The 26,305-nt window shown below is 37.6% G+C and overlaps 1 protein-coding gene across 1 annotated transcript; it reads right to left on the reverse strand.

Annotated features, from left to right (window-relative positions):
• Nucleotides 1–7,525: 7,525 nt before the first annotated feature.
• LOC137271938 (serine-rich adhesin for platelets-like) lies at nt 7,526–25,094 on the reverse strand. Its single transcript, XM_067804319.1, has 9 exons — nt 25,009–25,094; nt 21,588–21,760; nt 18,687–18,793; nt 14,433–14,518; nt 13,836–13,960; nt 13,200–13,352; nt 12,334–12,472; nt 8,576–10,569; nt 7,526–7,959 (listed from the first exon to the last, which is right to left on the reverse strand). Exons 1-9 carry the CDS (start codon nt 25,092–25,094, stop codon nt 7,919–7,921), a joined length of 2,904 nt encoding a protein of 967 aa, XP_067660420.1. The 3' UTR covers nt 7,526–7,918.
• Nucleotides 25,095–26,305: the final 1,211 nt, after the last annotated feature.

The following is a 26,305-nucleotide window of genomic DNA, read 5'->3' on the forward strand; positions in this document are numbered from 1 at the left end:
GTAGTCTAGGTTGAGGTAGAATGAGGTGTGTTGCAAATGCAGATAGTAAAGTGTGCTTGTCAGTCAGGCCTTGTTTTATTTCCTAGCTGCAGTTTCTTCCATAATGTTTTTGTAACAGCCAGAGATTCAAACCTCTGACCTTCTGCTGGTCGGTCACACACTCTGTCTACTATCTATTTTAAGAATGGACTTTTCGGAACTGAAAAATAATACTGGTTGAATGAACATGCATGTATACATGTATCACCTTTATATTTTGGTAACTTTTATCGCAGGAATTCTTTTTAATACTTAAACCATCTTTCTTTTAAAACCTGATATACTTTTCCATTTTGCCCTCTGTAACATATTGCATATAGACCAGGTAATGTATAAACAGGAAACAGTTTTAATCAAGGATTGACATATTACACAATGATGAAGCTGAACATAAAGAATTTTCTGGATTTCATCATTTATTTATTGTTTGATTCAAAATTTTCGGGATCTGTTCAAGCCCCTTCATCAGGTTTTACTCATCTGATGATAGGGCCAGCAAAGGCCCGAAACATATCAAAGAAATCTAGAAGATTAAATCCAGAATTTATTTTATGTTCATCAAAGACACATATTCTAAAAGGCCAGTCAAGCATCTATATTAAAGCTGTTTAATAATTTGTGTCTTTCAGAATGCATGTGTTTTTATACTAGTGGCAGTTATTACAGTGGAACCTTTACTGCTGTGCTTTTCACATCATTCTAGAAATGTTCATGTATTCTTAGGGGACAGCCCTATTACCACAGTGTTTTAATATATCCTTTGGCTAAGGTAAATGAGGTGTATTCAATTTTCTGCTAACTTCAGCCATATACCATTTGGTGGACATGAGTGATGGGATCATTCATGAGGAGTTTCAACTTCATAAGCCTTGTAGTTTCAGCTGATGTATTGACAGTGCAGAAGGTTACAATGAATAATGCCCGTCCTGACATTTAAAGTATGAGGTACTTGAATTTGGGGATATTTGTGTTGAAATAGGCTGTTCAAGGAATTGGAGGCCATTAACGTATGACGGACATTATTTACCATATAAATTCATGAATCTTTTGACTGAGCATATGGTGTGTTTCATGAAAAGGTTTGTTTTGGTTTTTTTATTTTACTCCAGACTAAGCAATATTTCATTTCATGACAAAGGGACGTGCATGCTGATTGTTTTTTTTCTGTATGTACTAGGAGAAAAATTTATTATTGTTGTTATGGGGTCAGGGATAAATACTTATTATCAGTTTATGAATAGTCTCGATTTAATCAAGAACGTATCCAGAAATCAAAGTATTTTTAGTCCTGTATGTTGTGTAAATACTTCATATATATGACAATTCCTGTTGTTGAATTTTCATGCAGATATACATCTCAGGACTACACTATATGTGTTGTTATATAATCAAGAGCACCAATGTCTGTTTGAGGCAGCCTGTTCATAAATGTGTTCTCATTGAGAGTCACAGTTCGGCATAATCTCCTTTATACTTGCTGATCTTGATATATTGAAAGCAAGGAATACACAGTTTCATAGAAACGTCTCATGTTTTGTATTCAGCGAGTGAGTTTAATTTCACACCGCTTTTAGCAGTATTCCACCAATGTGATGGTGGGAGACACAGGAAATGGACTTCATACATTGCACCCATGTGGGGAATCAATCCCAGATCTACGGTGTGACGGGCAAACGCTTCAACCACAAGGCTTCCCCCCAGCCCTCTTTTGTATTTAGACTGGTGAACCTTATGTCAGTGTTTGTGTCTATTAGCATTCTTCAATTTTTTTAGATGTATAACAGCTGCCTCTGCATATACAGTTGTGACCTGGAAAACAAGGCATAGATGTTATGAACTGTAAGGTATGACACACAATGAACTATGCACCAGTCCATTAAATGTTCTCTGATCAGGAGCATATGACCTTCGATTGCTGGAGAAAATCCCTTTGCCATTTGGGGTGGTTTGTTTGTTTGTTGTTTGAGACTGCACTCTCAATATTCCACCGGTTTAGTGGCGAAAATCAAATCAAGCACTTGCTTGATAACGATGATAGCATATTCACTGAAACATCTCTTACATTTCTGATGAAGAAATTACATACCTGTAGACCTTTCCATTCATCACACGTGAGAGTGGATATTATGCCATCAGTCATGTCAGCTCTTATTAGAAACAACAGTACTGCTCAGAGGAAGCCCTAAAGAACTTATAAATTAGAGTGATCTCCCTTGCTTACACTAGTTGCCCAACTTGTTTGTTTGAGAGGTGTCTTGGGGTGACAGTTTCTTTTGACATGTTTCTAACATATTTCAGGGCAAGGCAATTACAATCTAACTTGCACCATTCTGCTCCTATTGTGTGGACTTGATGGCCAGCTTAAAGCACAGACCTCCTGCGAGGATTTGTGTGTTTGAGCATAGTAATAAGCAGTTTGGAACAGTATCACAGTGGTGGCCACCAAAAATGGGCTTCACTCATTACACTCACGTCATGGCATGATGGGCAAATCTTTAACCCCAAGGCTACCCCACCATCCTTCTTGGTTACAAGATCATCATATCCCTTATTCAAGACATGCAGCTGTGACAAATACTGGACGTTTGTGAATGTTGTGTACCACAGATGCTGACACTGCTGAGGTGGCCAGCTCCCAGCAGGCAACTGTGACACATCAGACAACTGTCTACAGTCCGTTAGACTGTAGTTGAAATCTTACTTGAAAGCTAATTAACTAATAATACTAAATGAAACGCTAATCATAAAAAAGTTGTTTAACAAACTAACATTAAAATACTTTTCCAGTTGACTATTTGTTACATGGGAGGAGTGCAAAGAAAGGGACATCCAGGTGAGAGAGGAAGGATGGAGACAGGTCAGCACATCAGTGACTTTGTTCACACTTGTTCATATGCTTCTGCAAAAACCTGAGTTGGTCTGATGTTATCAGTGTTTCATTGAGTATATTATGTTTATTAGTTTTCGAGTTAGATTTTGAGCCAGATGGACTGAACGGCAAACGAGGTGTTACACAACCCAATACAAGACTTCATAAAAGCTTGATTTATTGAAAATTTTGGTATTGAAAATATATGTATGGTTAAATACAAATATCATTTACATTTACCTTAATATATAAAAGTATCTTGCTAACAAACAAACTGCTCCAGCTTAATGTTTTGTTGATTTCTTTCTGGATACCTCCACATGCCCACATGATAAAACAAACACATGCAGGATCACTTCAGACACACGGTCACTGTGAGACCGAGCTGTACTATACCAGGAATGTTGGCCTATATCTGACTGACACATGCAGAATTCCTCACAAAATATCCAGAGGAAGACTTATAAAGATTGGAAATGGTTTAAAATGTATACAAACTCAAATGTGTATATTTCACATAAATTAAACAGGTGCCAACATCAATATGGAAATTGCATACATTGCAAGATACAAAATGTCCTACTGCAAAATTTGGTTATATAACAACTATTTGTCAACTGTTTCGGCAACAGATGGTAAGAGACAAGTAAACTGCCCTTTTGGCTTTGTATCTTCAAATTTAAGGATTAAGCGTGGGAATGGGTAATAAAGAGCACATGCCACATGCTACTTGTAATTCCATGTATTTTGATACAAACATTTACATGCAACCACGGTACAAACAACCTTCAAATGAACATAGATCATTTTGTAATGATATGTGTAATCACAGGCAAACTGTAGTGCAAATGGGGTTGCACACCATAAAGAATATGACAAGTTTTCTTATATGCGAGTGAAGCGAACAAAGGTTGGCAACATACTTTCCTCGCTTCAGTTCGAAAAATATTTTTCATGTCAAAATAAAATATTGCCACCATCAAATGTACACTCCTATTTCCTCACTTGGCTGTGCTCTCACATTTCTTACCCCATGTTTAGTAATTAATTACTGACATGAAATATGTTTTATTCAACATTTTAAACGCCACTCATGACATTCTGATTGTTCTTCGCCTCCATTACCCCTGCCAGGTTCCAGTTGAACGAAGTGACGGAACATGAATAAGCAGAAATTAAAAAGAAATACCATATTGCATAATTTTATCATGAATCTGTTGGAGTTTATTTGTCTTATCTGTCATCGCTATTGTTAGAATTTTCGTAATATTTACACTACATAAAAACACTTCTGGCGTAATGGGTGAATGATGCAGGGGAGGTAACTGTGAGTATTCCATACAGAATAATACCCTCCTGTTCCTTCACTCCATTGACCCAGAAGCTGGAAGGGGGAATGGAGGCAAAGAACAGTCTGATCTACCATGAGTTGCGCTTAAAATGTTGAATAAAAAATATTTAGCGTGAGTAATTGTTCAACATGGGTTTGGAAATATGAGAGCACAACCCAGTGAAGTAACGGGTGTATACCTTTAATGGTAGCGAGATTTTATTTTGACACGAAAAATATTTGTCGAACTGAAGCAAGGAAAGTACGTTGCCAACCTTTGCTCGCATGTAGAGAAGACTAGTCATTTTCTCTATGCTGCGCAGCCCATTTGCGCTACATTTTTGCCTCTGGTGTAATATAGAGACAACACCCTATGTAAACTTGGACCTATAATTATTTTTAAAAGTTTGTCTAAATATTAAAAACTGCATACAAATACAACAACTCATCAAATAATCAAATCAATATAATAATAAAATCTTGAATGTAAACAGTGATTGGTAGGAAAATCTGCACACCGTGTTGCCACAAAGTCATTTGGGTAAGCAAAAACCTTGGGATGACTGCCTCGAACAGACACCTGTACATTGATTCTACTGAAGACATACATTTTACAAATGATTCACTATTTCTGAATTCAGTTGTGCACAAACTTTTTCACACATACTAATTCACATACATACATATCAAACTGAAGTATGAATGACAGTTATGATGAAGCTGAAACTAAAGCATACAGTTACTGTGCAGATAAAACCCAAAGCTAACCTAAGGAGAACTGACAATTGAAACTATGTATTCATTATTCATGTAAAAATATAGTATGTGCAGTCAAATAATCAACAACAGGAAAGCATCTATTAACATGTACTCATGTATCACATGTTAGAAAAAGTGAGTGAGTGAGTTTAGTTTTACGTCGCACTTAGCAATATTCCAGCCATATGGCGACGGTCTGTAAATAATCGAGTCTGGACCAGACAATCCAGTGATCAACAACATGAGCATCGATCTGCGCAATGGGGAATCGATGACATGTGTCAACCAAGTCAGCTAGTTTGACCACCCGATCCCGTTAGTCGCCTCTTACGACAAGCATAGTCACCTTTTATGGCAAGCATGGGTTGCTGAAGGCCTATTCTACCCCGGGACCTTCACGGGTCTGTTAGAAAAAGATGGATGGACTGTCTGGAATGGACAAAAATAACAACTGTGTTTTTAACATGAAGTTAACACACTGACTGCCTCTCATGAGTATACTCGTAGCATCAATTGTGGTCAAATTTGTCTCTACACACAGGTACGAAGGTCTCCTGGCATTCTTTACCACAAGGAGACAACTGCTACTTGTGCATGTGTGCTAACATGTGAAACTTGTTTTAAAACACCACTGATGTAGGTACAAGGTAACGCATAGTAGCAAATTCAACCAGAACTGCTACTACAAGTGTACTTATGGTGGCACTGGTACTCAACATTGATACATGTTAACGTTGATTTTATTGATGACATACATTTTTCTATTTTCTGATAAAACTAAAATGATAATGTCAAGGCCAAATAAGGGAATAATGGTTTATTTGGAGCAAACTGACAGGATATAGACAGTAAACTAATAAAATACAATAAAATATAATCCAGCTGTTTCACATGATGATTGGATGATTTACAATGTCAGTTGTATTAAGTGTATGTGAAGCAGTCTGTTCCCCTTCATCTTGAAAAGTTGGAAAAATTGGTTCTTGGACTTCATAACAAAAGGGGAAAACACTGGCCTAAAATTAACTATATGAGACTACAACACACTGTAAACTATAAACATGGTAACTTATCATATAAACTAATACATACAGTAATTGTCATCACTAATAATAAACTAATAATATTCAACAAAACAAAAGCTTTTCGGAAAATGTACAAAAAAAATCCACAAAACAAGCAAATGCTAACAAAACTGAAATATACCTTGTACACGGATACCAAATGGTCTTCCACAAGGCCAATACACTATTTATCTGACTCCAACAAAAACTGCAACAAACATAAGAAAAAGTATATTTAAACCTATAATTTGAATTGTCAGGTGAGGTACCAACATATAAATTTGTGAAACTGATCTACTTATTTCAATGATTTCACGCCACAAACAGAAGTTAAAGAAAATCAAACCTTTCATATCACTACACTTAACCCATAACAATCTTGACGTCTCTTTGAGTATAAAATCTGGGAATAAGCCATGTTATATGTAAGAACAGAGTCCTGTAAAGGGACTATGTCCATGAGAATACTTAAACCTGGACACTGTAGAACACGGAGCAGCACCAGGGTATGATGTTTCAGTAATAACAACAAAATCTTTGCCCTTTTTGATCGGACCTTTCAGTTTGACAACTAACCTAGCCAATATTCTTCATATTCAATTGTAATCAAAATCTTCCTTATATCAGCTTCCTTTCTGTCACAACCCTGCAGTTATGGCTCCAGTGGGTAGGAAATAAATAGAGCACCTGTCTGAAAACATAAGACAGATTTGAGCCCCTAACTTAGTAGTAGCTTCATCTGAATGAACATTGTGCCCTAATCACACATTAGAGAAGTGAAGTTGTGAGCTATCTCCCCTTGGGAGTTTAGGGAATTGTTCAGTGGCTCTTTTCACAAGGTAACCATTACTAAGGTTAACCTTAATGCCAATTCTTTGACATTGTGCTAAGGTTACCTTAGTGACTAACAATCACCTTACAACTCTGTGACAGAGGGTCCAGGGGTCCCAGCAGGACTTTAATCAAGCATGACACTCTGGCATTCCTGCATTACTCCAGCAGGTAAATATAAGACCCATTTCTCATCCTGCCTTGTTCTTACAAATAATTAAGGTTCCTGAATTTTAAAAGTTCCATTTCCACATGCATTTCATATTTTACATTGGTTGAGGTGAGATTCTTGGGTCTCTACTATCTTGAGAAAACACAAATGCAAAAAAAAAACCACATCTGGAAATATCTCAGCTGTTTGATTCAGATCCACACGCAGGCATGCACACATGCAAAATAATATGCTGATTAATAATGCCTTTGGTAGACTCCAGCTTATCGAAACCAGTCCTTATTGCTGTCTTCGTTATGAACCAAATCTTTTCTATGTGTTACAGATTGAAGCAAGGTCTAGGACTGTCAGTATTTAAATAAAACCAAACACTATTTTACTTACCAAAACTATCAAAAAAACACTTGATTTGGAAACATATGCCAAAAAAGGGGAAAATAAGTGGATGTCAGTATCTCTAATAAGAGGAGCATGGTGTTTCACAGTACATTTTTACTCCTTCGTCAGGTGAGTACTCATTCTTAAATACATACTAATCTCAACAGTTCCAAGCAGCATAGGACGTCAACATGGAATATTCCACCTCCAAGATAAACAGCCAGGACACGTGAGATCAAGTCCAAACTCTTTAACATGAAAATAATGGTGACATACATACAAGCAGCCTGAACAACTGAACATGAAAACAAGTTGATATGATAGCAATAACTCTAGTGCCATTGTGGCAACTCCCTAATAATTAATTGCCAACTGGCAATGATGACATAATAACATTGCAGGAACAGTGACATATTTTGACTGATATGGCACAGATACATGATAAACACTGGCCCCTGATGACAGGTCTCCTCGGGTCACTGGAATCTTGCCTGTAGTCCTCTACCCCGACCAACAACTGAAACATTTGCATGCATTTTGAGCAAATTAACATATTCACAACAATGTAAAATGTATTTTTCTTCAAAACATCATGACAGAAGTTACATATTAAAATTAATAAAGACACAGAGATCTGAGAATTGTAAGATGTAAACTGTGTTAAGGTGAGAAACATCACAACTAATGAACTAAAGATTTGTGCAAAGTCTGAAGTCAACCAAGGGAGGTAATTCTTACAGTCATTCAACCCACTTTCTTCTACTGCTTGGCACAACTTGACAAGTGACCTTGAGTCCATCATAATCGCTAAATCAGTTTATATTTAAACAAGCAATTGAATGAAGGAGTGACTTGGGTTTTACACTACATTTAACAGTATTCCAATCTTAATAGCAATAACATGGCACTGGGACCCCAGAAATGGGGTTCAAACATTGTACCCTTGAGGGGGAATAGATTGCCGTCTTTGGCATGACTAACTGACATTTAAATCAACAGGTTTCCCCACCACCCAGTTCAGACAGTAAGAATACTCATGTTGTGTATACACTTGTACTGTTTTGAGATGGCAATCACAATCATTACATGATCACATGATCATTACAGATCTGATAATGCAAGATTGGACCCACCTTGTTTGATGTACAGCTGCATCTGATCAGAATCCCTTGAACCACCACCATTGGCTGCTGGCCTAGCAAATTCTCTCTCCTGACGTTTTCTGCCTGACTGGATTCTCTGAAAGGAATCTGACTCAACCCCTGAATCAACAGCAACAATATCGGACTCCGTCTCAGAAGAAGCTGACTTACTGCAACCTTGGAGGATACTTATTGCATCAGCCATGGGTTTTGCTACAGCGTGATTTTCCGCAGAAGAACGACGGTGACTCAATAACACAGAAGTTAAATTATCCTTTGGTTGACATGATATACTTTGGATAGGGGGTTTGTTGTGTTCTTCTAGAACCTTCAGAGGTTTAAACCTTGACTCTGCTTCAGAAAGTGATTGATTTTGTGTTGAGGAACCAAAAACTCTTTGTGGACGAGCCTTTGGACGGGCATTTCTCTGTCTTACAGGACCACTAACAGTTTTATCTTCCCTCAACTCAACAAAGTTTGATGTCCAAACTTCCTTATGGGAATCAGAAAGAAGAGCATCACCACCAGAGCCGTCATAAGGATTATCAGTATAAGCATGGTCTGAACAAGAAAGATCAACACACTCTGCACTGTTGTTATGTTGAGCATGTTTGTCACTTTCAGGCAAGCAAGTCCCTGGCCTTCTCTCCCTTGACCTCAGTTTGTCAAGAATAGAAGACAGGCCCCTGCCCATGGGAGGCTTGTATCCATTTGTATTACATGGTCTGGCTTGGGAATGATTTGGTGAAATTGAACTGGAGGTATTTTTCAGTTTATCTGTTGGCATTGAGGAATTTCTAAATGCTGCTGGTGATTGGTGACATTCTGGAAGATTAGAATAAGAATCCTGGTATAATTCTGGATCAACATGGAAGTCACTGGCATTATGATCAATTAAAGCATTTGTGTGGTTATCATCTTTGTTTTGAATGTGAAGCATATTCTTTAATATTGATGTCAGTTCTGTACAATAGTCACTGTCCTTAAACTTAAGTTTATCACAGTTATCTGACTTTGACATCAACCTTTGTTCAACACAGACGTTGTGATTTGTCATTGTTTCAACATCAGAGGTGGAAGATTCATTTTCTGATGTATGCTGGTTTGAAGGAGAGGTGTCAGCATTCAAACAATGACCTCTCTCAGATCCTAGAAATCTTAAAAATAGTCGATTCCTTTCGCTGTCCGAGCTAAAACTACTATTGCTTGAATCATCACTGCTAGATCCACTCATTTCATCACTTCGACTACAATGTGGAAAGTTTGTATTTTCACTTGGATCGGACATTACTGCATCAAGAACACCTCTTCCTGTGGAACAGATTCTTTTGTTATTGATCACACTGTTTATTGTGTCATCGACCCCATTTGGGGGCGTGTCATTTCCCTCACTCTTCTTTGTGTCATCAACTATGCTCTTTCCTGTTTCTTGTAACAATGATTGCACTTGCATGTTTGAATGGTTTCTCATGACACTGATGACACCATTTCTTAAGCTCCCTTCCCTCTCTGATAATGAACACCCTTGTTTCTGTTTGGCGTAAGACTGTGTAAAATCCCCTGACACTATTTCACCATCTTCATTTTGATCTGAAGAGATCCTCTTTTCTAACTTTGTAGCTGTTTCTGACATGTAGTTGCCTCTCTCATCCTCCCCAGAACTGAGGCCACATGTTCTGTCACTGCAGGATACGTTTGAGACTGACTGTGATTCATTCAAATTTGACACAAATGCCATCTTTTCCTCTAAGTTTGATGAAAGTCCATTAGTCTTCCGAATGGCATGTGAGAGATGTTTTACAAATGTTGTCTGTTTCCCTCCCCTAAACTGGGAGCTGGCACCCTCTGAAGTTACTGAGTCAGGAGCAGACTGGCTTTGCAGCTCATCATCTTCTTGTGCAATGGAGATGACATTTTCCAGGATATTCTCAAGAGTCTTGAAGAACTTACTAGTTGTTTGAGCTGGAATCCTTCCATTTGCTTCACTGCAAAAATAACTGTCACTGTGATAACTATGCCATGGCAGATATTAATAATTAATCGTTACACTGTTCCAAATACCTTGAAGGAACTAAGGCTAAATACAAAAAGTGAAATGTTTCTCTGGCATTGGCCCATCATTTTCATTTGTGCAATGTTTCATAGCCATTTAAACAAAATATTTTTTACTTTGCCGCATCTCGATCATCAATTTGTCTACCATAAGACTCAGTGTCTATAAGAATGAGTGTCACTAAATCTACAACTCATTAACACAGGCTAAACTTCCTAAGCTGTACTTTTGAGAGGAAAAAAAATTTAAATGTGTTCATCCCTTGTCACTTTTTTTCTATAAAAAATTAAAGTCCTACTGTCCTCGCCCAGGGATAAACCTAGCTGAGAAAAGATATGAGATAAAATCTTACACGGGAGCTTTTTCAAATCTTATGAGATTTAACTGTTTATGATCGTTTGCAAGAAAAGGAATAAATGACAAATAGGACATTGTCGTGTATTTAAGCAACTTCAAGACAACCGATCATGAATTGCAATAAATTAAAACCTTGTAGATCTACTAGCATCACCACTGATGTCCGTTTTCTGGTTTTCATGAAGGTGGACGATTTCAGCTGTTTCTTCATTTTCATTTGTAGTCTTCAAAAACTTTAGTATTGAATGAGATGGTTTCATTAGCAGACACTTTTTGGTAGGCGTCCGAACACAAACTCTGTACAGTGTCACACAGTGCATAAACAACACAATACTGCAAGGTTCAAAGTTTATCATACCCCTTGGAGTGCAGCTCATTTTGTACAGCCCTGTGTAACTACGTTCGAAGTTCCATGCAGGAAGTTATGTTTCAGAGATTTAAAATAGGTACAAAGCAATGCTAATATGTTCGACAAACAAAATAAGGACAAAACCCTTCTCAGTAAAATAGATTCAAACACTTCATTATTTCTAATTGTACTGTTCAGGTTAGCAGGATGCGATTTTAAATATATAGCTTCAGATAATTTTTATAGGAATGCGATTTTATAGGAACTGATGCGAGAAAATTATGATATTGCGGCACAAGTCAATCCCTGCTCGTCAATTTTGAAAAAAATGTGCCCCAGTAACATTTGATTATTTTTATGCAGCCTAAGTTGCCAACCTTGATACATCATTTTCATTGTGAAAAAAGTCACAAAATGTCTATTTATTTGAATCCATGGGTTTGGGTGGTTAATTAGGGCTCCATTATTTCTTTGAGAACTTAAGTATTTATTCTAAAATTATTACTCACATAGACTACTGATAACTTTCTTTGAATATGCAACATACATTTACATTCTTGGGTCCCACTGGGTAGTTTGAAAATGATAACCTGATATTTCAAAAATAATTCTGCTTAAAATTTGTGTCAGGCAACTTCGGATTTGTAACTATTTGTGAGGAAGCATATATGGGAGTATGGTTTCTATCAGCAACTTCTAGCAATATTTCAGCAATATCGCTGCAGGGGACACCAGTTTTATGCATTGTACCCATGTAGGGAATCAAACTCAGGGGTTCAGTGATAAGCAAATGCTTTCAGTGCAGTTATAAGTATGTCATAAGCCCAATAATTTCAACAGCAATATCCATGTTTAATGGATTACTCACTGCAACAGACTCTAGTTCAATAGTTAATCAAATATGATGAGGTCTACCCATCTCTAATAGCAATGGTAAAGATGTATTGGTATGCAAGCTATAACAAGACATATGTGTTCATTAAGCACCACCTTTTCAATAACTTCTTCTTGATCTGAGAGATGGTCTTCAGGTGCTGACCTCCGAGGTCTCCATTCAGGACACACGTCTTGCGGCACTTCTGCTTGTTGATGTCAGCCATGAGCTTCTCTACATCAAGTCTATTGCCTGTGATAAAGCGCATCAGTTAATGGTTAAATACAGCATTAGGCATGTATTGTCTATATGGTTATGTCTATACTACAGTAATGTTCCCCTCCTCACAAGATGAAAGAGCAAGCAACTACCCAAACACCATGTATTCACAATAAAGAAGTTGACATGCATAAATCATGCTTTGACATGCATAAATCATGCTTTTCTAATGTCCCCTCTGTAATTTTCCTGCTCAATGAGCTCGCTAAATCATAAATCAAATCTGGACCAGGCAATAATAAATCTGGGAGTCATGCCAATTAACACTTATCAGAGGGTACACAAAGCCCACTGTCTTAACAACCAGTTGTGTGACTTTCATGTTTGTGAAAGTCGCAGCGGCTGACTTTGTGCGCTGACGATTAGGTGTCTGACTCTGAGGGTGTGGGTTCAAATCCCAGATGGAACTCAACTAAAACAAGTACTAGAATTTGTACTTTGCATATGTTCAATAATAATTCTGATTAACTCCCACTTATGATTTGGCATAGTTGTCGATGTCTATGCTGACGTTATGTGCAGTGGTCCATGCTGTTTGGGTATGTTATTATGCCATCCATTTGGTGACCTCTTTGAACCTGCAGAGTTTTCTAGGGAAATGTTTTGGCCCAGATTCTCACAGATAAACTGACCCGTCCTTAACAAAGAGAGGTAACTACATACATGATCAAAACATCGTGAGGGAGTTTGTAAGCTGTGTGAGAATGCATACCTGTCTGTAGGTTGATCTCTGTGCATGAGTCTCGCAGTCGACTCTCACTCAGCAAGCTGTCCATTGACATGCGGGTCATCTCCATTTGTTTGGTGGGTGGGGCATGTTTGGCTCTCGGCTTCCGTGTGTCTTCCAGGTGACCCTCTGATAATAGATTGTGCGTCAATGAACATCTTAATGCAAAAGTAATGAATAAGTAATATTTAACATGATCCAGACAGGAATTTATCTCATCCCGATTTGATGTTTATATGTGACACAAAATCTGAAAAAACATCATTGAATACCCAAATTTTAAGCACAATTTACAAATTTTATGGCATTCTTTCAATACAACGAAATTCAATTGTATTCCCCAAATCAGCTACTGGACTTGTGTTCAGAATCCTTGATAAATCCCTGCCAGTTAAAATAAGCATCAACACAGGGTTCATTAATATTTAACAGACATGATTAACAGGAACGACCATTTATTGTTAGGTCTATGCATATTGTTCATCTTGTCATATTATGACAGAAGTGAAAAGACATTAGGTTTTCCTATAGAGATATGTAAAACAGGATGCAAGTGTTGCTTTTCTTGTAACACTTTGATGGAGAGCACAAAGTGATCATTAAGTAACATACCAGCCATCAGTTTCCGCCTAGTATGAGAAGCAAGTTCAACCTTGAGCATCCATCCCTTCAGTGTCCATTGGTCTACTTCTCTGACAGCAGTCAGTGCGGCCTGAGGGTCAGTGAATCTCACAAAACTGTTGAGGGAGAAGATCAAAGCAACATCGTGATCAAACCTACTTCTCAAAACAAATAAACCAACATAATGTAAACACTACTGCCCTCTGTTTGTCACATAAAACCAGTAATGCATTGTAGACTCTGCAGCTTGCAAGTGTTTTGGTTTCTTGGGTATCATCCCACTGTAGATTGTTGCTTACATTATCAATTACAAAATTGTCTGGCTTAGATTTAACTATTTACAGGTTTGTACTCAGATGGTTTAAATATATGCTCACTGCATCACCAAACAATGAAGAAAACTTAAATCGTAATAATACTTTAAAAAATGTTCCAAAGCAAAGTTGCGACCTAGAGTGAGTGAGTTAATATTTAACGTCACATCGGCAATATTTCAGCCATATCGTGACGCCAACCTAGAGAACTAGAAGGAAAATCTACTGCATGTTCAATTAGCAGATGAATTAGGTGATTTCATGAACTACTCACCCATAGATATATAACCCTGGAACATGATCAGCAATGTATGTTCCTGAGATTGGGCCACAGGGCTTGAAGAGTTCATACAGTTCATCCTGAAACAACCATTATTCATGATGGGGATGCATGACCTACAACACCATATTACCCTAAAGATAAATTTGTTGCATTCTGATTGGTCAGTAACCAAAGCATACAAAACCATGTCAACAGGGAGTGTGAACTGTGAAATCTGTCATGTAACACAACATATGGGTTGTAAAATTGACCTTAACCTTAGATGGAATGGTTGACGGCTTCGAAATTTTAGAGTTGGCGTAAACAATTATGAGCATAAACAGAGTAATAAAATTTCTTATTTAAAAGGGCACTGATGCAGAGCAATTTCCGTGGACTGGTGGTTTCTTTTGTTATTGTTTTTCTCTCGTGAGTACCCGGATGACATCCCAGAATTTGTGACTGGTTCGAGATATCTGCTGCGCCTCCCATATGTGCAATTGATAGTTTATGTGTAGACTGATCAACATTAATAAAGGTGAAGTCATTTTACTTCATTATTATGAAAACAAATCAGACATCTTGACGTTAACTCATATACCAGTGATATAAAAAAACCTGTTAGGACTGAAAAATAACGAAGTCAGTGTAGGTCTTTATATTTAGTCTTATAAACCTAATTAGTTCCTTGTCACATTTGTATGCATTTTGAAAGTTAATTAAAAACCCACACGGTCTGCTTATACTTAGAGTGTATTTCCAACATGATTTTAAGAAATAAACATTGTATAGATTGCCAACATGAATAATTTCACACACACCTTATTCGCGTCCTAGTGCATGTTTTCTGTAATACAGATTCTGCTGAATGCCACAAGAAATAAATTAAGACAAAATGCAAATATTAAATTTATGACAGACAAAAGTTATAGCAACAATGTCGGGCTATTACCTCGTTCAGGAATGTATCCATCAATATCCACATAAAAGAACAATATTCCATTCATCTGCAGCTGGTAAATAATCCTGCTCTATGTCTTGTGTCTTTCAACCGTCCAATATGTGAAAAAGTGACACATCGTTCGAGAATTTTCACACTGGTGTATACATAATCTCACTGGTCACCTAGGACAGCACACCTGGCAACTAACTGTATGATGTCCGCCATTAGTTAGCCAATAATGAGCAACAATCAATCAATCAAAGCAGTGGCGGTTAATTCTTTGTAGGAAGGATGTTGTATTTACACTCGCACTTTACGACAGGGTGTATTCAGTATAGATTACGCAAATCTACACTCATAAACACTGGCTATTTGACAAATCTGCTGTGGTAGTAATTAATCAATCAGTGTGGTATCGGTTAATCTTTCGATCTATGTTTGTTTTTGTAACTCAGCTGATAAACCCTCTTGCATCACTTACATGCACATATTACATAATATGCAAATTGTGAATACATTTGCCACTAAAGACCTTAATTTGTAATGTTGAGTATTTACTCCAGACAGGAGAAATGCCAAATGGGAACCTATGTTGAGTAATTTAGTGGTGTTACCACTATTTATACCTGTTATAAATTCATTAACTGACCATCAAGTGAAGGATCACAAATAACATGTGTAGGTTTATACAATCAAACGCGAGTTACAGCAAGGAAGATGTAAATTGTAATCTCTGTGTCGCAGCCTGAAAACACTTTCGGGCTGAAACTGTTTCGAGGATACCAATGGAACTTTGTTGCTGTAGAAGAAATGCACATAGGTATTGGCTGTGTACTTGGGTAAATGGGTATAATCAGGTTTTTGTACGTAAGAAGGATTTTCAGATTTCTCTACCAATGGCAAAGTCATTGTTACTAGTTTACGAATTCCGATAAATCAACTGTGTGTTTTTTATTATCACAGATAATAAACCAGGATCGTAGCTACTAAAATTTACGTATGATGTTTGCTATGACAGCTGGGCCAACCCTCAAAACTATCTAATATAAAACTTTGCAATCTTTCAGACTTTTATGAAACAAATGGCTTGCTTTGTGTATGTAGACATCATATTTTCACATGACATGATTAAATATCAAGGTAAAAAACACAGAAATAGGATCAAATTGGATCAGTCACTATACCATCCAAGCATCAGGAATACCATGGATATTTTTAAATAATGGCATATGATGGGAATCCAGCCTCCTGACTGTTTAGGGTGAAGAGATTCTGCTAAGGTGGACCGGATCCGAGTCCCTTTGTCCGTCACGGTTGAGGGAGCGGGCATCCGTCACGGTCGAGGGAGCGGACGCTGACCCATTTTCAGTTTGGTTTTGTAATTACACCGCTGGCGAGAATTATTCGCTCCGCATCAGTGCCACTTTAATAATAATAATAATAGGGTAGAAATATATATGTCCACCCATGAATGCATGCTCATGGCGTTGAGAACCTGTACATGGAAAGTGAAGAGTCACTGGATGGCTTTAGTGAAAAAAAGAATCTTAAGATTTTTTGGGATTGAATCTTTGTTTCAGAAAGTTTTGTGTGGAGCGTCAAAGAGTTTCACAGGAGTGGAGCAACATGTTGAAAACTTTTCTTTATATAGGAAGAGCGGCAAGACATTTGTTTATGTCAATAAATATTCAAAATATCCCCAAAATAAAATTTTCCTGCATTTCACTTGTCCTTTAACAAAACCTCAAATTTCATGATTTTTACCAAAACCTAAGCCATCCCGAATCATCACCCTTTATGACCGTTCAGGGATATTCATGGCGAAAGGTTTAGCTTCTCATTCTACTAAAGACTGAATGCTCATGTTTACTGTTAGGCTAAATAAAAAGACCTTCCGGGAATTAAATTCGCCAGACAGTGTCTGAAAGGGACTCAAGAAATATGGAATTTGCAAGGTTCTTACAGTCCTGTACACCCTTTCAAATATGGGTGACTACTGAGGGGGAAACAATTACGATAGTGATAGTCTATTGCAAAATAGTTTTTTCTCCTTGAATTTGTCATCTGAAGTCATTTCTCAAATGAATATATAGTGGATTTGAAATAAAACAAGTTGAAATATTTTCAGTCTATTTTAATAACTGACAGACTTGAAACACTGATCAAGTAAGCAGGAAAGTTTGTTTAAGGGGCAAAAGGGGAGGATAACTCTAAATCATAGTGAAAGAATCTGGTACTTTCAGTATTTTGCACTGCACATTTATCAACAGAAATAATTACTAAACTATCGATAGTCACACACATTTTCGATGCATCACTAGTTTTACATTTCTACAATTGATAAATTGCTATGGGAGACTCAACTATTGCAATCCATCAATGTTTGATGTATTGTTACATCCCTACTTTCAAAACACCATGTAACTGATAATTCTAGTATGAGAGTTCCAACAATCCCATTCGTAGCTGTTGTTTACTGTCAATATCACTGCCAGTTTCACAGAGATCACATGCTGATCACATGATCACGGTTCTGCTACATAAACTCAGGGTTGTGCCTATTGGTGTTTCATAAGGGAAACTTGGTTAGTGGCAGATTGTTTGTTGTTTGGTTCATGACACAGCAATATTCCTGCAACTGGAACAGTACTGTACGTAGACCCAAATATATTCCATAACCAGCCAAGTGAGGCAATACACACTTTTGATCATCTAGAAACAGGTAATGGGGTAATATCATGAGATGACTGGCTAGGTGCCCTGTATGCATGGAACATTATCTTCGTCTTTTCCAGTAAGTCATGTTTCGATTCTTAACTGCTTTTTCATGCTAATAGTTCAAAAACTGACTAAAATCTGCTGACTGAGTTTCTGTCAGGAAACTGTCATTTAGTTAAATGATGGAAATTTTTTAATTCAGGTCAAATGAAAAGCAGCCAGAGGCATAACGAGTATCCATATAGTGTCTGAATGCAATACAGATCTGCTCTGCTAAGTGAAGCAGTTGACCCTAATTAATACAGTAACTGGGACAAGTCTGCTGGTAGAGTGACTATAAAGATGTGTCATCAAAAAGTGCATCTGTAGTGTTTGCCATAATATTGCCATCATTACTTCAATCATCTGGCCTGGTTTCATAGAAATTGATAGCTAGGCTTTGCAGTAACCTGCATGTTTTAATGCAATGCTGGTTCTGCCGGGGTTCAAAGACATGCTGGGTAACTGTTTGGTGTTATGGGCATTCCTTGACAAAAACTAGATATGTGATAATGTATGTAAACCAACGGTTAGAGCTATAGGAAATTCTATCAATTGTTACATACCTGTGTGGTGTCCCTGCTCAGACGGCCAACAAAGACGGAGTAAGTTCCATAACTTCTCCTGTCTCCACTCATGCTGCCCTGATCTATGACTGCTGCTGTGTCATGCCCTGAAACAACCAGGGGTGGAAAGAGATGAATCAGTGCCAACAGTTAATTTAATGCATATTCCAGTAGACAGACCTATGATAACACTGCTTTAATGCCACATTCAGCAATCAGGGCTCCAGATAAGGGCTAAAAAATATGCACAATATGAGATTCTTCAAAGGAATTTAGAAGTTGGTGAGGTAATACAAGACACTATTATGGATGACAACTTCTTTAATTCTTTTAACACGACGTTTGAAGGCTAATTCTTGCCCCTTCGTCAGGTGGATAATGAGTATAGGTAACATTGCAGAATATATATAGGTATGCACGAAGCCAGAGAGGTAAGATGTATATACAAGCACATAAATGTAGTAAAATTATCTGGAGCCCTGCAGCAATGCAGCAGCGACATGGCGGCTGTTTGTAAATAATTGAGTCATGATCAGACAACCCAGCAATCAACAGCATAAACATCAAGCTACGCAACTGGAATGCAATGACATGTCAGTCAGTGACCACTTGATCTTGTTAGTCACCTCTGACAACAAGCAGTGGTTCTAACCAGCACTGACCTGTGAACACTTGGGTTGTTTCTGGATGCCTTCCGGACAGGTGAATTAATTGATACAAATTATTTTTACAGGGAAATAGTGATTTAGTTAAAATTATATATAACATGTGGAATAGCTTACAATATGTACACTACTTCTCATTCTAATTATTAATCTCTTTCAGGCTGATCTTTCCTTGAATGAGTGTTAAAATTAAGGTTCAGAGCTGTTTTGCGACTACAAATTTCATGTCATCTCAAATTTTACCTTTGTTGTAGATAATTGTCTGAAGATTCAAATCAAATGCAGAGTTTTACCTTGACTCACAAATATGAGGGTCATGGGCAATTAATAGTGTTAAGAGTCCTTCCTGGCAATATGAGAGGCCTGTGAAGAAATAGTGTAGAGAAGTGTAGGTTTTAAAATTTCTTTTTGAGCTTGGAATGAATCATTGATCAAATGAACTGATTGTTTGAAACTACCAAATACTTGACAAAGTTCCAGATGTGTTGTGGGTACAATGAATGACATTGTCCCTATGTACGCTGTGATTTTTTTCTCTCCATCCATGCTCTACATATGTGAAAAATGGACGCACATTTCCAGATGATATTTAAATACATTTTTGTTAGCTTGGTACAGTATGTATCCCTGTAGTACAAAGCTTATAATTTATTAAAAGAAATATATAAATACCAAGCATCAGAGATACTAGTACTTATATGTACTCACTATATTGGTGCTATGCAAGGTGATGCAAGTGTTTTGCTTTTATATAATATATCTACTGTACAAATCTGATAATAAGCTTTTATATAATATATCTACTGTACAAATCTGATAATAAGCTGACTGTGACTGAAGTATGTACTCATCGCAGTATCAGGTGTGGAAATCATTTAAGGAAGTACAACAATGGCATGCATTTATATATGTAACTCTTTAGATTTATATGTATCTCTTATGGTGCTCCATGAAGTAATATAATCATTATATTGCCTCTAGTACATGCAAAATGGTATGGCACTACTTTTCATGGCATACCTTTGGTTTCAGTGCTATTTATACTTAGACTTTAGATGCTCACTATCTGTGTACTATTATCTTTAGTACTTCCAGTATAAAAATATATTTGGTGAGCAACATTGAGACGGACACCGTAGACTGTCTTGTATAGTATATCTTTTGTACTAAGTAGTGGGCAAGTCTTTAAAGCTAAAGTTAACATAATGTATTTACGCTTGTGTTATTATTATAACTCTGCATATCCATTACATGCAGTGTTCCATACTAATGCTATTAATGTTGCTGTAACTCAACAGGCGCTCTAAAGGTATAATGATTATTTTTCTTTTTATACCCTTACATGTAAAATGGGCCGGTGGCCTTATTTACTTTTGAATAAACTTGAATGAATAATGGACGCACATTTCCAGATTCCAATTTTTTTGTCATGCATGTGCAACTCACAAAGTCATTTGGTCACCTTAGTGTTCAACATTCAACATTGAAAGCTGGGTCCAGTTTGGGTCTTCTGACATCTCATGTTGCTACTTGATCATATGCATTCAAAGGAAATACATATAACCCAGTTGCGGTTATGCATTTAAGGAGTGACCAAATGGGGTATTGTAGTGCACCTCTCCACTCACATCATATTATAAATAGACATAACAGTTACCGGCTCAGTACCTTTAGAGTGACACGAGTATTCTCATAGACTAACAACTAGTCTCTGAAATGAACATATTGTACTGAAAAGAGTTCATAGTGAAAGAAACTAAAGTGAAATGAGAAGGAGCACTGAGACTGTCTTCATTTTCAGATTCTAGACTTGTGTGGAATTTCTTGGTTATATCTGCTTCAGGGTCAGCTCGAGAGGCTAGTCTTCTCGCTAACTAGGTCGACTCTCTTGGGTCATATCAGGCTTTCTCCCTGTTCTCTACCCATAGAGCAATGATTGGAGAGAGTGTCTTGCCCAAACTTTTGATGACACAAATTACTTTACGCTCAAATAGAAAACCATGCATCTTAAAAGGAATCTCCCATTATGTAATTAAATATCGTAAACCAAACCTTGATCAGACTGACACAACAATTAAACAATTACAACTCCACATTAATTTAAAAACAAATCAGTATATGAAGAAAACTAGATGATGATTTCTTGATGCAGAACCGAGAGGGACATATATTCGTGCATTCAGAGCGAGATAAGCACTAAGAATTACATTCTTTTGAGAAAAGTTTAAAAACTTACTCAATGGTTTCTCATCTCGGTCATTCTCTCGCGCTATGACAGCATGACAGGAAGTGCATGGTGGATTGTTTGTACGAAATGCGAATGTGTTCGGGAAATGTGAGGTGATTCCAACACCACTGTTACAACGCTGGTAGAATCTAGTCACTGCATATGACGACAGCGCTTGGTAGCTGGACATGGAAATACACAGATTCCGACTCCGTATTCAAACAGATACACGGTCCGTTTACTGAGTTGCCCATGTTGACGCTCCGAGGCAAAGAAAACAATACGATAGTAGCCTGGCCATTTTTATAGGAAGCTGTCTGCATCGCTACACAGAGATTATAGGATATACATATATATTTGGTGTTAACCGAAGTTTGATTGGCGTTATATGCTCTTGTCACTCTAAGTAAACTTAGTCTCAGTGTATTTCGTTACGCTTCACCACTGTCTAACAAAACCTAGCAGAAGGCCGCGTCAGGCAACCTTTGCGCGACGAATGACCGTCCAATCAAACGCCACACGGTTAAATACATTTAACCAATCAGACAACGGCTACTATCTCATGATCGGAGGGACTTTCAAAATATTCAGGTCATTGACACAGATCTCTCCACAAACAAAAATCCGCATATACCACAGTTATATGACTTGCAGTATACACGCTTTGAGGTTTCTGTTGACATGGTTACCATTCGCTAATATTTCCACAAGATGACATCCTTGAATATTGCCAAAAACACTATTTTCAACGTCTGTTTACTCATCGTTATCATGGTTGTAACGAACGCATCACTCGGCAGCGAGCGTACGCTAAATAACATAAATCGTTCGGGTACGAACCTTTTCGAGATAAAAAGTTCAAAAGGTATGTGCGAATGTCCACCTTCGCGAGTTGGTAAGCTGTGTTCTGATTGGTGAATCTCAAAGGTTACCTGACGCGACTTCCCATAAGGTTTTGTTAGACTTAGTAGTGGAGTGTAACGAAAAGTCCTGAGGATAAGACAGTCTAAGTAAACTTATCCTCATACTCCTAGGCCAAATGTACAGATATCATGGAAATCAGGTAATGTGATACACCCAGCCTTATCACCCATACTGCATATCTTGACCATGCTGAACACCAGTGCTTGTCACCACACATTAGACAATCTGATCATTCTCAAGCAGTTTGTTTATGAACATGTGGACACTGTTTCAACAGTGGACTGAACCCAGCTAGTTTTTAGTAATCTGATACCTCCAGTAGCTAGTTCCACATCAACAAGAATTTTGGGCGGGTGGGAGGTGTCATACTAATTACTGAATAACACGTTTACTGCTACTGAGAGATCCTAAAAGATAGGGACTTTTCTAACATTTGGCCTAGGACTACTCAGGACTTTTCGTTACACTCCACTACTACTCCTACCGTCCACATCACTTTTGAAAAAATATGTGCCCGAGAAACATTGATTTTTTAACGCAGCCTTATAATGTTTATCGCTGAGTTCATATAACCTAGAAAATCCCCGTCTTCTACTCTCTCTGATATAAGGATTCTTTGTGTTGATCTGTAGCGCGAGATTATGGTTGTATGTAGTGCATGTATATTTTTGTTTCAAATTTTATTAAAAGTTTTCAGCTTCAGTTTCTCAGAGACCATATAATAATTAAATATTATGTTTTCTCTGATATCACTGTGTGTGCTTTCCAATGACGATATTGTAAGTATCCAAAATTATAGGTTGTAAATGCACTGTTATAGTACATTAGGGTTTGGTCTGAACTGAAACGACATTACTTGAATAAAAAAATGAAACATACAACTGTATGGATTACAACTTCTTGTTTATTGCGCTGAGCGACGTTGTGATGTAGATCTAGATTACATCTAGAAGCTAGAAGTGACTACAACCAAATGTGAAAAGTGTATCTACAAACTGCCTATTAACAAATATTGAACAACTACATGTAATAGAACAAGAAGTAATAGTCACTTTGTATTTGTAGTCACTTTTAACTTCATTTTTGACTCGATAGCTTCCAGAATGACGATTAAACAATTATTATTATTACCTTAATTACAAATATACACAGAAGACTAAGTTATCTGACTTTCAAATGCCCAATTTTGGCATTTTCTGGTTTCCACGTCCTAAGTCAAATATGAAGGGATGCTCTATTCTCTTATCTACGCCAGTAGTCTGCGATATAAAAACAAGGCATTTGATAAAGTTTGGCACAAAGGAATTATTCACAAGCTTAAATCAAGTGGAATAAGCAGAACATTATTGAAATGGTTTGAAAGTTTTCTACAATATCGAATGCAGAGAGTAGTTATTCAAGGTAAAAAATCAGAATCCAAACCGATACAATTAATAGCCGAAGTTCCCCAAGGATCAGTTCTCGTGCCTCTTCTATTCTTAGTACACATTAATGACATAGTTGATGGAAGCGAAAGTAATTTACGTGTTTCGCAGACGACACGTCACTATCCGTGATAATTGACAAATCGGATCCTTACACAAGTGCATTTACTCTAAACTCAGATCTAGACAGTGTATCCCAATGGGCAGAAACCTGGCAAGTTAAATTCAATCCAAACAAAACTGAAACCATCCAATTCTCACGTAACACTGAACATTATGTAAAACCTCCCATCACCATGAATGGTAAGGTCATAAAGTTGAGACTCATAAACACTTAGGTACTACCTTTCAGGATAACTTACTTTGACATTCAAACATCAATGAAATTATCAGCAATATTAGCCCCATGATTAATTGTTTTCGTAGTTTTAAATATAGGCTGTCACGCCACGCAAAACACTGGAAACAATATACACATTCTTTATTCTGCCATTATTTGATTATTGTTATCATCCCTGGGACAGTGCGCAAATGAGCAATCCTTGTTACTGGGACAACTTCACTTAGATGAAAGAGCACAATATGCGGCGCAGTCAGAGGCACGAGCCATGATAAGTTGTACAATGAGACAAATCAAACCTCCTTGCAATGCAATGCATCCATTCATTTACAGGATGCGACTCAGTCAGCTCATTTTCTGGACAAGGCAAGGTCAATGCTCTGAATCTGGTTAACAACAATCGGGATTTCAGAGAAATGTTCACAACCTTTGGTCAGCAATGTTAACTCACAGAGGATATGTTTCAAATAATACAGGCATTCACGTGCAGCATGTATTGTCTAAATATAAAGGTCAAGGAGGTCAATACACTGAGGTACGAAATGTTCCAGGCAAGGAAAAGGGATATTTCATCAGGACTGCTGTCTCCATGTGAAGATGCATTAAGGCAACATACAAATCGTGCTAATTACCAAGCAGCGATCTGGAGAAGAAGTCTGAAGAATTCACCATTGCTACCCTGTCCTGGTGATAGTTACGGATGGGGTATGACGGAAGGAAAACTTGGAATTTGCAGGCTCACAGGAGCTGCAGCTCCAGAGATTGTCCACGAGCTGATGTCTTGGCAATGTCCACATCGTTGCGATGAAAGCTGCCGATGCGTGGCATATGGATTCCGTTGCACTCCAGCATGCAAATTGATAAACTGTGCCAACATGGAAGAAGAGAATGGGGACCAGTCGGACAGTCAGCCTATGGATGACATCCGACAGTGGGGAAGAATATTGAAAATGGGTCTAAAGGGAATTTGTAATGCACTAATGAGAGCCACAAGTTCATATTACATATATGTAACCCTGTTGCATGATACTGGTTTAAAGTGTTAATACATTGTTGATACATTGTTGATCAGTCAACTGTGAGTCAAGTATAAGTAAAACCAAAAATAGATAAAGACGTCTTTTTAGTAAAACTGAATACTGAACGACTAAAGATGTGGCCCGCTCCAGCAAAACCAAGCACAAATAGCTTCAGTGACAAAGGTCTTGATCTCCTGATCAGTTTAATACCTACGGTAACCATTGTTGCGTCAGTGGAGTGCAACGATGTCTATCATCAGCTATTCATAGGAAAGGTAATTAAAATAATGTTTTGCAACTTGTGGCTGGTTTTGCTGGAGCACGCCACAATGAGTTGAATTTCAGTTTTAGAATCTTCATTTCCTGTTATTTTCAGTGCATTTAAAGTGTATTTGCGCACTTCAATTGGTCAATCCTGTGTAGAGTTATGACGGATTCCCTAACCCCCTATATTTGAAGAGAAAACTGGCGGCCGTATTTAAAGATGGCCACCAAAATGGCATTTGGCAAAGTGATCTCAAGGTCCATCAACCATTTCTGGACACCTCAGATATCAAGCTAACCGAATATCATAACCAAATCTGTTCAGCAAATTGGTAATGAAACCTCCAATTTTGACATCTGGCACATGGTCTATAGTAATTGTAATCTTAGAAATAACGAAACTTATTAAACTCTCAGATGCAGATCTACAAATGATGCCAGTTCGTTTCTACTCAATACAATCAGACTGTGGAATAATCTACCTACAAATGCGACTAGTGCCTCTTCTGTTGGACAGTTTAAGAATCAGATCACACCCCGCGCAAAAAGAATCAGATCACACCCCGCGCAAATACCGATGATAGGTTTGATCTAGACTATGGCAGTCGATTCTGTCAAATAATACACAGTCGCCTTAGGCTGGGATGCAGTGACCTAAACAGTGACAAATACAAGCTTTTCGTTTCTGATAATGCTTCTGGTTCCTGTTCACATGTTTCTGAGGATACGTTACATGATTTCTTCACGTGCCCTAAA

This window comes from Haliotis asinina, chromosome 2, assembly GCF_037392515.1.
Source record: "Haliotis asinina isolate JCU_RB_2024 chromosome 2, JCU_Hal_asi_v2, whole genome shotgun sequence".
NCBI lineage: Eukaryota > Metazoa > Mollusca > Gastropoda > Lepetellida > Haliotidae > Haliotis > Haliotis asinina.

What these genes read in the sequence shown, in the direction of transcription:
- LOC137271938 (XM_067804319.1), bottom strand. Translation starts at nt 25,094, where the DNA reads ATGCCACGCATCGGCAGCTTTCATCGCAACGATGTGGACATTGCCAAG. An exon ending in CCAGGGTTATATATCTATGG is followed by an intron (nt 13,961 to 14,432) that starts GTGAGTAGTTCA and finishes CTCCCTCAACAG; the next exon opens with TTTTGTGAGATTCACTGACC. An exon ending in TAGGCGGAAACTGATGGCTG is followed by an intron (nt 13,353 to 13,835) that starts GTATGTTACTTA and finishes ATCTATTATCAG; the next exon opens with AGGGTCACCTGGAAGACACA.